The sequence below is a fragment of the Rhipicephalus microplus genome, chromosome 5, assembly GCF_043290135.1.
Source record: "Rhipicephalus microplus isolate Deutch F79 chromosome 5, USDA_Rmic, whole genome shotgun sequence".
Classification (NCBI taxonomy): Eukaryota; Metazoa; Arthropoda; class Arachnida; order Ixodida; family Ixodidae; genus Rhipicephalus; species Rhipicephalus microplus.
Window position 1 is genome coordinate 143850654 of NC_134704.1, and position 16799 is coordinate 143867452.

Consider the following 16799-nt stretch of genomic DNA (forward strand, 5'->3'; position numbering starts at 1 on the left):
CCCCCGGCTGATACGCCTATGCCCTTAGCCCTCAGTCCTCAGCGGCTGCGAAGCAACTGACCAAGGTGGCGGTCAGACCTGCGACGTGTATCGAATGATGCTAAGAATCTTTAGATCTGGATGGTGTTACGAAGCCGCACCGCCGACGAGGTTACGAAGGGCGCCACGAAACTCGCCGCTTACAAGGACACCGGCTGCGCCGGCAGCGAAAGGGCTCGAAGAAACGAGATGTCTTCTCTCGCACGCATCCGTCGGCTTCTCTCTGTCGCATAGGTCAACTGCTGGCGACGCGCCACTTGGCTTTTTTATAGGCACCAGGTGAATCTTTGCGTCACCAATGTCTAACCAGAAGCGCCGCTGGCTGTGATGTCAGAATCCTCCAACGGGGACCCGCCACGGCGCGTGGTTGCACCCAAGGAGGAGGGATGTTGCCACGCGTTGCGTAAGACTCACCAGACTGGAAGGCGCTGATTGCTTCATCGGGCTAGTGGGTTGAGGGAGATCACTGTGCGTTGATGACAGACCGGTGCCGCCGCTTGATGACGTCGTTGAGTTGATCGTGTCAGGCGGGCTTGATCAGTGGCCTTGAGACAGATCGCCTTTGCAGAGGCATTGACGTTCGATTAGGACTTCCAGGCGTAACAAACAGGCAGCCATTGGAATAAGAAGTTGGCTACGTTCAGCGGTAGAACGCGGTCTAGTGAGACCAGCCGAGCTGTGCTACTGGATAAATCAGAGGGTGTTAAATGCGGTGTAATAAGGCTCAGCGACATTACGAGGACACGTGAAGTTTATACAGTGCTGAAGAATAGACGCGTGCTATCCCTTTCCGACCCCGAGTCCAGTAAACTGGACATATAAAAAAAGCGATTACTAAAACTAAAAATCGGCCAAAGCGAAGCCGAAACCAATTTTCAAGCATTCCCCAGACCATGAGAAATATCTCAATTAAACTAGTTCCTGCCTTGGCCGCATAGGCTTGAGGGGGCAGAGCAGTGTAATGGCGTCTTTTTTCTTTTGCCACCCCGTTGGCGAGGTGCGCGTACATTGAACACGCAAATTTTTGTAGTAGAGCTTGGACTTTCTTTTTTTTCGTAGTGCAGGGCTCGAGTTTAGTAATTATCGAGTATAGGGACAATTGGTGTCAGAAAGGCATGGTTAAAAAGACTGTGAAGTGTTCAAGATGTGGAGTGGGTTTGAAAGTGCACCCAAGCGTAGAAGCGGATGGAGAAGAGGCTGACGCGAAGTGTAGGCAATGTGAGGTCGAGGAAAAAATGGAGAAAATGATGGTTGCCCAGAGTGAACTGCTGATGAGAATCGCCAAACTCGAGACTGCGTTGGCGACAGAGCAAGAAAAAACGAGGGCAACGGGAGAAAGACTGAAGTCCGCCGAGGAAGTGCTAGTGAAGCTGAACAAAGAAGCGACCTACCGAGAGAACAGTAGGGAACCGGCAACCAGAACGGTGGAGAAGGAAAAGCAAGCAAGCTTGGAAAAAACAGGTTTAGCTGGTTCAACTGTCGCAAGGCCCAGCTTCAGCGAGGTAGTGGTGGGGCAGGAAGGGAACAAAAGAGCCGGCGTCACAGCTGCAAGTAGCCCCCAGGTGCAGAACGCTCCAGCGGAAAAGTCACAGCATGTGATAATCGCCGGGGACTCAAATTTAAATCGATGCACAGAAGCCATCAAAGAGAGGGTAAGAGGTGACAAGAGGGTTGCAGTAGGGGCGTTCCCAGGACGCAAGCTGGAAGCAGTCATGAAGCAAGCGAGCGCAAAGCTCAAAACGACAGCTGATAGACGCAACCTCGTGATAATTTCAGGCGGTTTAAACGATGTCCTAAATGAAGATGCAGCAGGACTAGCAGCCACACTGGCGAAAGGCGTCGATGACATTGCGCGCTACTTCTCCTAAGGTGCAGGTAGTGATATGCACGATACCGGAGGTACCGGTGCGCGATAGCAACCTGCAAAGAGCGGTGGTCAACGCAAACCAAGAGATATGGCGGATGAGTCGAGAGAAAGGCTTTGAGGTGGTGGAAATAAACAGAGAGGTACATAGGTGGGGGGGGTTTTCAACGAGACAGAATTCACTTCGATGGGCGGCTAGGTCATGAGGTGGGTTGGCGACTTGCAGAACGCGCAGTAGCTTTTTTGGGGGGCAAGCGAGCCCTTCGGGGTGCAGGATAGCTAGTAACGAGGAAAACAACCAGGGAGACTCTTCGACAGGTGGTATGGACAGATACGATTCCAAAGTGGCACCAATATCTAAGATACGTAGAGTCCGGGGCATAAATAGACGTAGCCACGAGTGCCGAGCAAATTCAGACATAGGGTATATTAACATGCAGGGTGGTAGGAACAGGCTGAAGTGGGAAGAGATAGAAGAACAGCTAAGGGAATAGAGACCGATGGTATACGGTTTTGTAGAAACACATCTCAGGGACATGGAACAACCTCCGAACAATCCGGACTACGCGTGGGAGTATTGTAATAGAACAGAAGGCAGCAGAAAGGGGGGTGGTATTGGGGCATTCATTCATAAAAGTACAGACTGGCAAAGGGTCAAGCAGGAGTGCAAGGAACATTTATGGCTAAAAGGGAAAGTGGCAGGTCAAATGACACTCCTTGGTTTCGTATACTTGTGGACGGGAGCAAAGGCCAGAGAGGAAAACCAGGCAATGGTAGAGTGTATATCAAAGGACATTCAGTAGTTAGGAAGAGATTGCGAGATAATTATACTAGGAGACATGAATGCGCACATAGAAGATATAGATGGGTATACCGACCCGACAGGCAAAATGATCATGGATATGTGTGAAAGGCTTGATTTGATCATTTGCAACAGTACCGAGAAGTGTGAAGGGCAAATAACATGGGAGGTAGGAAGGCTTCAGTCGACGATAGATTATGCACTGATGTCACATAGGATGTATGATAAGCTCAGGGAAATGCACATAGATGAAGGTGGCTACAGAAGTCTGGGTAGCGATCACAAACGTATCAAGCTAAGTTTTGGAAGAGCAGTGAAAGTGGGAAGGAGACAAGATGAGCAACTACAGGAAAATTTTTATCCAGAAAGGCAAATTGAAATAGCCACTAAAAATTGAGAAAGTAATCACGGAGGATAATAAGACAGTGCGGACATGCACGAATCTAATTAGACTCTTTGAGATAGAGCTTGCTAAGATGCGTGACAAGTCACCCCGGAAAAGAAGACACAAACCCAAAAGTTGGTGGGATGAGGAAGTTAAGAGAGCCATAGCAAAACGTCAGGAAGCCTCTAGGGAACACAGACATGCTAAGCAGCGGGGTGAACCGACAGATGATGTGGAAAGAAAATGGGCAACCTTTCTAAGCTGTAGAAGGAATGCATCCCTTCTGATCAATGAAAAGATTAGAATGAAGGGAGCTCAGTGGCTGGCAGAAGTACATAAAAAAGATAGAAAGGCAGCTGCGAAATTTTGGAACCATCTAAACTCCCTAAGAAATGAGACGAGCTTAGAGCAGAACTTTATAACTACAGCCCAAGGTGCTAGGCTAGAAGGGGACGAAGCTATTGAATATATAAGAACAAGGGTGACAGAAAAATTTGAACAAAGAAGTACTTTATGCACCACAATAGACAAAGACGAATCAAGTGGTGCAATGGCTCCATTTTCACAACAAGAGTGGGAAAGGGCTGAGAAAACGGTTCCTAGTAGTACATCAACAGGCCCAGATGGCATTCCAATTAGGCTGATAAAAATATTAGGTCCGAAGTCTAACCAGGCTTTGAGAGAGGCAGTGAGTACAATAATAATCGATGGTGAAGTTCCCGATGGATGGAAACTTTTGCAGGATGAGCATGATCTATAAAGGAAAGGGGGACAAAGCTGACAGAAACAACTACCGTCCTATAACAGTGACATCAGTGGTCTACAGGCTGGCGATGCAGATTATAAAGGAAAGACTGCAGGCGTGGATAGAGGATGAGGGGGCGCTGGGGGAACTGCAGAATGGGTTTCGGAAACACAGGAGGTTGGAAGACAATCTGTTCTCACTGACGCAGTGCATAGAAATAGCAGAAAAAGAACACAGGCCCCTGTGGCTAGCATTTTTGGATATCAAGGGAGCGTACGATAGCGTGGTTCAAGAGGAATTGTGGGGAATACTGGACACACTAGGCGTGGAACACGTAGTCACTAATCTTTTAAAGGGTGTCTATAAAGGTAACAAGGTAGTTATAAAGTGGGAAAAACAGGTATTCAAGCCGGCAGAGGTAAAACGGGGGCTTAGGCAGGGGTGCCCCCTGTCACCCTTATTATTCATGATGTACCTACAAGGATTAGAGGCAAAATTAGAGGGAAGTGGACTGGGCTTCAACCTCTCTTTAGTCAAACAAGAAAAACTTATTGATCAGGCACTACCAGCATTAATGTACGCAGATGATATAGTGCTAATGGCCAACAACAAGGAAGATTTGCAGAGATTGATGGACATCTGCGGTAACGAGGGAGATAGGTTAGATTTTAGATTCAGTAGGAAAAAATCAGCAGTCATGATTTTCAATGACAACGAAGGTAGTGAGCTTAGAATACAGGAGGTCACGCTAGAGATAACAGATAAATACAAATATCTGGGCGTATGGATAAGCAATGGGACCGAGTATCTGAGGGAACACGAAATACACGGGACGACTAAAGGTAACAGGAATGCAGCAGTCATGAAAAATAGGGCACTGTGGAATTACAATAGGTATGATGTTGTGAGAGGAATATGGAAAGGGGTCATGGTTCCTGGGCTGACGTTCGGCAATGCGGTCTTGTGCATGAGATCAGAAGTTCAAGCAAGATTAGAAATTAAGCAACGTGGAATAGGTAGGCTTGCTTTAGGAGCTCACGGGAATACACCAAATCCGGGAGTACAAGGTGATATGGGATGGACATCATTTGAGGGCAGGGAAGCTAGCAGCAAGATAAAATTTGAGAAGCGATTGAGAGAAATGGGGGAAGAGCGTTGGGTTAGGAAGGTTTTCAGCTACTTGTACATGAAAAATGTCGATACAAAATGGAGGAAGCGAACCAGGAAGTTGACTGGTAAATACTTAGAAAACAGCAAGTGGCCAAACCAAAAAGAACTATCGGTTAAGAAGAACGTGAAGGAAACGGAGACTGACATGTGGAGAATGGGCATGATTAAGAAGTCCGCACTAGAGATCTATCGAACTTTTAAGCAGGAAATCGCCAAGGAAAGGATCTATGATAATACTCGGGGTAGTTCTCTACTGTTTGAGGCCAGGACGGGAGTACTGCGAACCAAGACATATCGGGCCAAATACGAAGGGGTCGACACAGTATGCAGCGCGTGTGGAGAGGAAGAAGAAACTGCCGAACACTTGATAATGTTCTGTAAAGGGCTTCACCCTATAGTTCAGGATGATGGCGCAGAATTTTTCAAAGCACTGGGATTTAGGGACAGCGAGGGCAAAATAGACTTTAAGCGGGTAGACTTAACTAGAAGGAGGTTATCTGATTGGTGGCTAAAGTCAAGGCACGAGTGAAAATTAAACCCTTCGCTGCGAAGTACGAATCCTCAACTTCATTATTTAAAGGGAGAAAAAAGATAAATGTAATGGTTAGTTCACTAAGTATTACGGCTAGGTGGCGTTAGCCGCCGCCCGATCTAAAGGGTACAGCCACATCCATCCATCCATCCATTGTCTTACAGCGGCAGGCCGCCACGTGCAACGCGCTCAAGTAAGTGGTTTTTTAGAAAGAGTCATGTTTGTTTAATTGATGTAGCAAAATTTCGTCTTGTTAAATAAACTCAACTCGAAATGATGTTATTTAAAGATCGCCTCAAATAAGGGTAGTTTGTGCACAATGCGACAATATTTTTATGTCCAGTGCACTGGACACTGGGATTCAATGCTTGCGTTTCGTTGAAAAATATCTGTGAACGGAGTATTACGTTTGATTTTTAATACGTGACCCAGAAAATAATAGTTTCTAACTTAAAATCGAAACATTTCTAAAATTTATTGTTTTTTCTTGCAAACTAAGTTTGAACACACTTTGGTTGTTTTGTTTGCAGAAAAAGCGCTGACTGATGACGAAATACAAGAACTATTGTTTGGAGACGAGTCAGATCTTGATGTGGATTCAGACTCGAGCGACGAAGCGGAAAAATTTCAACCGGAGTCCGCGCTTCATAGCGAAGAAAGCGACGAAAACGAAGATAGTTTCAGTGAAGATGAAAATGTCGAAAACAAGAAGTTTGAGAAAACACTTTTAGAGGAACGTACATGCCAAAAAGCTGCACAGTCCTGGAAAGTGCAAGCAGTTTCGGCTCCAACTGACATCGAAAAAGCTACAGCTTCACAAGCCTGTCAGGAGCCTCAGACGCCTTTGACATATTTTAAGGAGTACATTGAGGACGACATTTGGGAATTTGTAGCGACAAGAACTAACTTGTACTGGGTCCAGACAAATGGAACCACGCTAGGTATGACAGCTAAGGAGGCCAAAGCTCTCTTCGGCATCCGCATCGTACTGGGCAGCCTGAAGTTTCCTCAAGCGCGTATGTATTGGGCAGCAGCGACCCGAGTATCATTGATTGCTGATGCCATGCCGCGAGATCGATTCTTCCGACTCAGAAACGCCTTGCACGTCTAAAACAATGACAGCGACCAAGATGACAACAACCGATGCTGGAAGGTTCAGCCGCTTTTAGATCGTATGAGGAAAGCCTGCCTGAAAATTTTGAGGTCGCATGCAGCCTGTGTGGATGAACAAATGGTTCCGTTTACAGGAAGAACACAACTGCGACAGTACGTTAGGGGCAAGCCAAACCCGACTGGACTGAAGAACTTAGTGCTTGCCGACGGTCTAGGGAGGGTACTGAACTTTGAAATTTACCAGGGTGCCACGACACCAATTCCCTCAGAGCACAAGGACCTCGGAATCAGCGGAGGGATTGTCATGCGGCTTGCTGAAACGATGCCTCCTTGGGAGGACTGCGTGTTGTGTTTTGACAGGTTTTTCACGTCAGTGCCGCTAATTGAGCCTCTTCTGAAGCAAGGAATGTTCGGTCACGGTACTGTTATGACGAACCGAATAAGGACAACATTGAAGTCTGATAAAGAGCTGCTTGCTGATGGGCGCGGATCAAGCCACGAGAAGGTGAGCGCTGACGGCAAAATGGTTGTGGTTGAATGGATGGACACGAGGTCAGTTACGCTGCTGTCCTCGTGTTGTGGAACCGAACCAGTGGACACCACAAAGCGATACGACAAGAAGCAAAAAAAATATGTTGAAGTAGAAAAGCCAGCGTGCGTCCGTTTCTACAACAATCAAAAGGGTGGAATAGACCTGAACGACTTCCTGATCAGCCTCTACCGCATAAGAATGAAGACTAAAAAATGGTCTGTTAAGGTCATTTTTCACTTCACTGATCTCGCTTCGGTGAACAGTTGGCTCAATTGCAAGGAAGACACCAAAGAGGCACGCTACACAAAGAGCCAAGTGCTGCATCTGCTAGACTTCAGGATGCAGGTAGCAGAAGCTCTTATCAGAGGCTCCGAAGAAAGAAAACGCCGTGGACGGCCATCTGCGGGTGCTAGTGGTCATTCTGAACACCACCACAGGGCTGCCGTCCAAATTCCCGGACCGGACGTTCGTTTTCAACAAGAAGGTCATTGGCCGGGTCCGCAAGTAATGTCCAACTCTCCTAGGTGCCGGCTTTTCGGTTGCAAGGCCAAGTCGCAAGTTCAATGCTCTAAGTGCAAGGTGTTTCTCTGTCTGAAAGCAGGCAAGAACTGGTTTCGTGATTTCCATCACAAGTGAACGCCAGAATTGACCGAAAGTTTGCATGTTTTCACCAGCAGAAAGACAATGATGCAAGACCTTGCAGCAAATTGCGTGCTTCAAGTACAAATTTTTTTATATGAAGCCGGGCGACAACTATTTTTGTGATTTTAAAGCGAACTGAGATCCCAAGATTCCCCAAAGCAATATTTTTCAATCAGCATTGTTCGTTACATTCAACTTCCTTTGGAATAAATAAGTCCCAGTGTCCAGTACACTAGACGTGGTTCTCATGGGTAATCTGTTGTACGTGGTGCCTTCATAATTTTTTTGCATGAATTCTGACAGCTTATAAGCCAGAAAACATCCCCACCAATTTTTTTGATTGGCCATAAAAAAATCGGTATTGAAACGGCTATGGTACCGTGGATTAATTAAAAGAAAAAAACTAGGAGTCGTGTTTATTATCCACAAGGACATCGCTGGCATTGTAGAAGAATAATATAGCACCAGTCAGAGGGTCGTAAGTATCATGATTAAGTTTACAAAAATGTACAATATGAATGTGGTACAGACATTCGCGCCTACATTCAACCACGCCGATCATTTAGTTGAACACTTCTATGAAGATGTAAAGAAAGTCATTAATAAAGACACAGTATATAGTATTCTTATAGGTTACTTTAAGCCCAAAATATGCAAAGAACAGACCAGAGACCATGCAGTGGGGCAATATGGCATTGACTCTAAAAATGCCAGAGGGAAGTAAAGTTCACAGAACTCAGTAATTTACGAATCAGTGATTCCTTCTTCAGAATACGGGCTAACCGTGAGTGGAGCTGGTAAAGTCGTAATAGCGAAACTAAAAATTAAATGGATTTCATTCTGTGTGTACTCTAAGACATTATGCAGGATGTAGAAGTAGTTTGCAAGATTCGGTGCAGTGACCATAGAATGGGAAGAGCTCATAATCGCCTAGATTCACTAAAGCAATTGCATGAACTGATACGGAAGAAGCCGCTCCTAACACGAGCCCTGAATAAGATGTTATTTCGATATGTCACTCAAAACTTGTTGCTCAGACAGTTTGCGAACCCCTATGTGTATAATAAACTTATTCTTCAAAATGAGCAAATTTCGCCATGTATTAAAACGTGTAAGGTAATCGCAGTTTTTAAGAAAGGGAATAAAAAGCTGGTCTCCAACTACCCTCCGATTTCATCTCCCCCTGCCCCTGAGTAAAATAATTGGAAAGTTGTTTGTGTTCTTACTAACTAAGTACTTTGACAAATTCTACATGATTAAATCTTGCCAGTTCAGTTTTTGTGCCGAAAATTCAACTAATTTAGCCTTACTTTGTCTAACAGATTTCATTTGGAACAGTCTTGATGAGAATGAATTTGTCAGCTCCGTCTTTCTCGACCTTACTAAAGCCTTTGAAATCATTGATCACACAATTTTGTATCGTAAACTGGAAGCCTATGGGATCACAGTCCCGCCTCTAATTTTTCTAAAGCTTCACCTAACTGACCGAGGGTTTGTGGTATACGCGCTTGAACAGTTTCTCTTCCTAAAATAACAAACCAATGAGCAAGGTTCAATTTTGAGACATTTGATTTTTCTTTAGATTTAAGACTTGCTGGACGTCACTGATGTATGTCACTATGCATTGCACTCAGAGGATACAACTATATTAGTACATGATAAATATTTGAGTTCATTACTAAATAAGCTCTATATGGCACTTGACCACCTAATGAAATGGTGTAACAGTCACGAACTACTTATTATACCATCTAAAACTAAATTTTTGCTTGTTTTCTATTGCGATCAAAAGCCTTAACTGAACTACTCTGCAGTATTATTACATTGGACAGTCATTTAAAGGTTCATGATCAAATCTATCACATTAAAAAGAAGTCAGCCTTTGGTATCCGCACGCTCATGAAGGCACGTCAGTATTGTTCACGTTCTGTATTGCTTTCAGTGTACTTTGCATTTATTCATTCACATAATACTAAGGCATAATGACTTGGGGGAACACCTGTCATTGTTATCTTAATTCGACCCGACTTATTCAAAATCAAGCCACACGCGTCATAACTTATAGTTCGCGTTTAGATGTCTTTAGTTTCTTTAATAAGCACAAAATTTCATCTTTTAACAAGTTTTTTCAGTATGACAAATATATTGCTTTATAAGTTACTTCATTCCCAGCTCTCCTTTGAATATATAGAATGTTGATCGCTCAAGAATACTAACCCGACCAGGTTTGTTTCTAATCATAATTGCTTGCTACAACCCTATTCGCACTAACTACGATTAAACAAACATCTAAATTTGCTACTTTGGATCTTTTGAATGGGTTTTCGGTTGAACCTAAATGTTTGCCCTCATTTTCACTCTTCAAAATCTCAATAAAATCTCTCTTTGTAACTTCAGGTTGCTTACTTTTGTTAAAGTATATAACTTTTTTTTTACTTGTCCTAATTTATTTTATGTATCTATTTCTGTTTCCCATGCAAAAGTTTATTTTTGTTTCATTTTTGTTTGCACTTTCTATTTTTATTTTGAATTACTTCTGTGTGTTATAATTGACTTTCCATTGTATTGATTTTTATATTATTTTTCGCAGTGTGTCCTTCGTTTTATTGTTTTATTTCATTTTTTCAACTGTTCTAGCATGTTGCTGCTTGTTTTGCCTTGTCTGAGTTTTTTATCACCACTTGCTAATCTTGTGGCAATTATTCTCAATTCACCTTTGTTGTAGTTTTAACTGAGGGTCCCGTCCTCAGTATTTGTACTCTGCGACCCTCATCTGTATACAGGTGTTATGTAATCAACGCTTTGTAACTAATAAACTGAAACTGAATCTATGAGCTGGCAGTGAGAGAGAAGGTACAGGAATTCAGAGTTTCGCTTCCGAATAGATTTGCGCCTAAAACGAGATCATTGATGTTTGCATTGACACAATGATAATCTTACTAGTATCGTCAAATAGTGTGCAATAGAAGTCGGAGGTACAGTCACTAGGCGGAAAACCAGAAAAATATTTCAGGAGACTAAAAATCTTATCTGGAGACGACAAACCATGAGAGCCTCAAATGCAGCCAATAAAACAGAGTGAGTAGGGTTTTCAAAGTTATACAATAGGCGTAAAAAGCCGACATCAAAAGGTATAACATTGAGAGAATCGAGCGGCCTGTAAAAGGTGGCAGAAGCCTAAAAGCTGCGAAGGCAAACTGGTGAATAGACGCAAATTGGATGTATAAATTAAGGACAAGGAAGGCAATGTCATAACCAATATGGATAGGAGAGTTGAGGTGGCAGAGGAGTTCTAGAGAGAGCTGTCCAGAAGCCGAAACAACAAAGATGATACAGTAACGAGCTAATGTAGCCCCTAAGAAGTCGGCATTCGGCCAGAAACGACAAGGAAATTAGAGAAAACACTAGATGGAATGGAAATAGGCAAAGCTGCTGGTGAGAATAAGGTAACGACGAACCTATTGTAAGATGGCCGAGAAAATGCGTTGGAAAATCTGGACACCTTGTATACGAAGGGTCTCTTGACGGGAAGGGTACAGAATCTAGGAAGAACGCCAACATCGTCTTAATCCATAATAAAGAGACGCCAAGAACTTGAAAAATTACAGGGCATTCACCTTACTGTCCATTCTGTACAAACAATTTGCAAATAATAGTTAATAGAATGAAGGCGACACTGGAGCTCAACCAACCAAAGGACAAAGAAAAATTTCGTACAGGCTGCTTCACAATAGAACATATTCATACTATCAATCAGGTAATCGATAAATACGCAGAATACAACCAACAGCTATACAGAGCTTTCATAGATTACAAGACGGTGTTTGACCCAGCCGAGGCATCGGCAGTATTGCAAGCACTACGTTATTAGGGCATCGTCGAACACTCCAGAAATATACTGGAAGAAATCTTCAGTGAATCCACAGCCACCATAGTTCTCCATAAAAAGCCATTATACACCAACGAGCTATCGCCGTACAGGTAGCTTAACAGAAATAAAAGTTATTCTTAACATCCGACAGCTTGCCATTTTGTGGAAGCAAGCTCGCACTTCACTTTTTCATAAAATATATAATCACAACGCTACTTTCTGATCACTCTTCATTTACCCACCACCATTTGCCTCTGCTTGTAGGAATCATTGTCATAAAGTCAGTCTCCTTTGGAAACAGTGTCACGTGCGCGCAGTCATATCATTCGAAAACCCAAGTCTGCTAGTTAATGTACCACTAGTCGTAGTTATGATACGTGACCAAACTATTTAAAAAAATGCTCTCGTAAATATGATCTAAAATGGTGAAACTCTGCGATCTGTTTTTTTTGCTTTTTATTGTTTCGTGTTTAGAGCTCGTGCCCTTGTTCTTGTTTTACTATTAGATTCATATCTGAAATACTCCTTCGAGAGGTATGTTTGTGTGACCATTGTTGAAATTATTCCTATGGCCTACTTTTTGTATGTATTATACAAGTTACTGTACTCACTTGATTGATAGTTCATTTATCTCTTTCGCTTTTTTTCATTTCTCTTTGTACTTGCCCCTCCTTTCTATAAGGTACTGTGTCTACTTTGAGTGTGCTTCAACTAAATAAATAAAAACAAAAAGATAAATAAATAAATAAATAATACTAATTTAAGAAGAGTGTAAGGCAGGAAGGCACGATATCTCTAGTGCAATTCACCATCGGATGTTCACAGGAGATTTTCAGGGCGCTAGATAGAGAACAGTTAGGGATAAGAGTAATTGGAAAGCATCTTAGTAACCTGCTACTCGATGGTGACATTGCATTGATTTGTAACTCAAGGAACGAATTACAGCTCATGATTCACGCTGGAAATTGTAAAGGAATATGTCTACTTAGAACAGGTAGTTACCGTGGAGCCGAACCATGAGAGCGAAATAACTAAACGATTAAGGATGAGTGGATCACATTCGGCTACAATTCTGAAATCATGAATGGTAATCTGCCACTAACCCTCAAGAGGAAGGCATATAACAACTGCATCTTGCCGGTGCTTACTTACGGAGCGGAAACCTGGAGGCTTCAAAAAAGGTTCAGCTTCAATTGAGGACGACGTAGCGAGCCGTGGAAAAAAAAATGATAGGCATGAACTTAAAAGTTAAAAAGAGAGCTGAGTGGGTCAGGGAACTAACCGGGGTTAAATATATAATGGTTGATAGGAAGAAGAAATAGGCTTGGGCCGGGCACGTAGCATGTAGGCAGGATAACCGCTGGTTATTAAGGGTAACTGACGGGATTCCCAGAGAAGGCAAACGCAAGAAGGGAAGACGGTAAGTTAGGTGGACTGATTAGGTTAACAAATTACAGCATATCTATGAGGTGAATGATGACGAATGGGGCAAAGCGATCCGCAGAGAGTTCAATTGCCGTAGTCGATCATCAAACTAAAGACGTGAGAGACAATGTGGTATACAAATCAACTTTTGTTGTTAGAGAAGACGGGCAGCTTCTGCCGTCCTTTGATCCCATGAGCGAATGGACGGATGAATGGATGGACGGACGAAGGCAGGCACGGACGGGCGCATGAATGGACGCATGAAAGCACGGACAGACTGATAGACGCTTCGCCCCACTCCTCATCATTCACTCTATAGATATGCTGTGACACTGTTTTACTGACATGCAATGCAATGAAACTGGCTACTATGACGACACAGAACGTACGACACATGGCGTAAGAAGCTTCGCCCCTAAAAGTTTACAGGTATAAAGTGGCAGCAGAAAGGACAAGACCGGGTTGATTGGCAGATCATGGGAGATGCTTTTGCCCTGCAGCGGGCGTAGTCAGGCTGATGATGATGATAGATGGCGCTTTAAATTGTAGTCTGGCTGGTACAACGCGTCTGCGCTTTAGTCAAGCTTAATTAGCACAAAACTAAAACGAGTTGGCGCTAAAAAGTGGCGCTCACTTGGCGGACTCTAACATGTCCGAAATACCATGTAAGGAGGCCGAAAACGAACGTAGTGTGCCACAGGCATGCGCTGCGTGCCGCAGAGCAAAACACTAACAGCCACAGCCCAAGCGTCCCACTTTAGTTCCCACAATTAAAAGCTGTCGCGTTCACCTACCACTTTCTGTGTGATTTGTCGCGTGTACGGTTTTGTTGGCACAGGCGATCAAAAAAACAATGATAAAGAATGCCTCTCGAGAGTGCCGCGTTACTAATCTATGATAAGCCGCTTCAAAAGGGGGTCCTTCTGGTGCACTCATGGAAACGGGTACCATAAAAAGTTGTTTGTCAGTCGATTTGAAGTGATTCCAGCTTTGATTCGCTTGCTGTCTTTTACAGATCTGGATCCCAGCTGGAAGGGCGTGGGATCATTCAGCAATGTGCAAAACTTCATCGGCTCGTCCGGTAAGTTTGCGCTGCGAAACAGTACTTTACAAGGGCGCTGACGAGCATTAGGAGCGTTTTAAAGTTGGCTGTGACGTTAGAGCAGTTGGATGAAGAGGCCAAAAGTTCTGGTAAGAAAGCATAAAGAAATTGCAGGCAAGGCTAAGAAAACCTTGCAATCTGGTGCTACACTGCTAAAAAGCTTGACGCAAGCTTTATTCCTTGCTCTGCGCTTTGTCAGATAATGGATCACGAACTGCATAAAGGTGGTCTACTTCTACAAACTGAATTTAAGTTTTCTGATAGGATAGCAAGCCTCGCGATAAAAAAGAAACCATGACTCTTTTTACGTGGACGTTGTATGGGTGAGGGCTCTGTACTCACTCAGATTTGAGATGTGAAAACGTTTAAGCAGGCGGAAAAGCCACTCTGGAAGCGTCAAAAACGTTAACATTCGGTCTACCGCCGCTGCAAGCCCGCACCGCTCCTTCCACTTCGTCGATGCCTTTACAAACGAAAACAGTGCATCCCATCTTATCCATTTCACGAGCGTCTTATTCCGTACCGAATTCATGTTGGGCTTGGAGATACGAAAAGAAAGAAACATTTTTTTCATGTTTTCAAATTGTTTCAGAAGATTCATCCGCAGGCGGCGTATATAAATAGACACGCCGACAGTGGTGGATACGCCGTGCTGGGCAAAAGTTTAACGTATTCGGCCATGCCGACTCAATGCTGCATCAGCTTCTGTTAGTACGAGTCTTGCAGGGAATCCTGATATCAATCAGACTTTTGAGAAAGGCGTCCTTGCAGGTGTTGTGAGTTTTTTTCGAACGACACGGGTGGTTTGCGATTACACCGATGAAAATCAGCACTGACTACTCGGTCATATTAACTTGAATTTGAGGTCAAATATTCATGTAACAACGTTCTTGCGGTACTGCAGCCAGAGGACGGGTTCCTGGCAAGAGGAGAAGCGTTCCCATGTGACATGCCGAAAAAATCGACCTCTGGCCAATTTTATCGCATTGCGCTCGTCATGTGGTGTTCCGGCTGCATAGGTGGTAAATGAAAAGGATTTCTAGCAAGTTTTGCCGCTTTCGCCTTCTTGGAGGCCACTTGTGAACGCGTCTTGAGCCCGTTTTAGATAAGAGTGACCGAGGGGCTGCGGTAGCGGTGATCAGCGGAAGCACGAGGCGTAAAAACGAGTCTGTTTCACATGCGCTACTTTTGCACGAAGCCCACACTGATCTCTACTAGTGGAGCTTGATGCCGCATCAAGCGCGCGTGGCTGAAGCCATCGGAAGCCGCCGTTAGTGCTCTAGAGGTATCGCCATGAACTGTCGACAGCTTCCGGCGCGAGGGTTATTCTTTTTTCATAACGAAATGCCTGCCTAAAGCGCAGTAGACCATACGAATTGGCCGGAAAGTCGTCAGAGAAGACAGTTCATGCATAAGTCCTTCAAAATTATAATACTTTTCGCACATTTTGCGAAGAAATCGTGGTATTTGATCGCTTTTCCTTAAAAAGGTGTTTGCTTGAAGGTGTTGAGGCCTCAAACGTACAACAAGTGGGTCAGTAACTTAAAGAAGGACAACTGGATGCCATCTCCAGGAAGCAGACTTCACGGTGACAATTTTTCAGAGTCATGTTTTGACTGACGGGTCGAAGAACTTATCTTAGGAACGATGACATGCCAACGCTGTTTTCTCTATCAGATCAGTAATGAAAGGTAAACCTTTACACCTTTGCACTCCTGCTTACATTGTACTTCTTGCAGTTTTTAGATACGAAGCGCGTTATGGTCGAGCTCAATCCGGTGTGCGGCGTGACCACCCTGACTGCGCTTGCACCTCCCTCTCTTCTACGGTTCCCCTCTCTCCTCTAGGCATCCCTGCCCGAGGTGTATGCACCCCCGTCGCGTATTAGCGCCCCTCGCCTTCTCTCATATGCCCTCTTATCTCGCCTCGTAACGCCGATGCAGGCAGCGTATGCTAGCGAGCTGCTTGATTGAAGAAACGAAACTCCGCGGCTCGTGCTCACAACCGTTCACTAGATGTTGACCTCCAAGATAGGGTCGATGGGAGATTTCTCACGTGTGTTCTTGAATGACGAAAATTCGGAGCATGCGCGTTAACTCAAAGCGCATTGGGCTTATCTGTGTCCAATCAGAGGCTTTTAGCAGCGATTGGCATATTCCTGTCGGAAACACCGGTCCATCACTGCGCGCTGTGCGCCTCGCTAGGTTTCTCTTTAGTTTTCTCTCCTGCGCAATGCCAGGATGACTGCCAGCGTCAACGCCACTGCCAAAGTAAGCTCAAGCGCCCTTAGCGTCGCATCAAGACATGGTTCAATTTAGCGCGAGATGGTGTAAATTTTTTGGAAAAAAGGAAATCCTATGACACTTTTTTGTATGTTATCGGACTGATGAATAATTGTAACTTTTTATTGATACAGCACTTCTTAATATACGAATGACTTCGGTTCAGTGTCGGCCATCCTTCGTGCGCCGTTTCTCGACGTTTAAAGTGATGCCTTAACGTAGGGTTTGTTGTACGCACTAGTTTTGATTAGAGACATCCGCTTTATTCGGACGGCGTCCGTAAGGCGCATGTCAT

At 44.2% G+C, this 16799-nt stretch overlaps 1 protein-coding gene across 1 annotated transcript in view; it reads left to right on the forward strand.

Annotated features, from left to right (window-relative positions):
• The window catches only part of LOC119173357 (uncharacterized), a 420783-nt gene that overhangs the window by 188874 nt on the left and 215110 nt on the right, over nucleotides 1–16799 (forward strand). The window contains exon 6 of the mRNA XM_037424210.2: nucleotides 14136–14201. Coding sequence (XP_037280107.2) covers nucleotides 14136–14201 — 66 coding nt within the window. The remainder of the gene's footprint in view (nucleotides 1–14135; nucleotides 14202–16799) is intronic.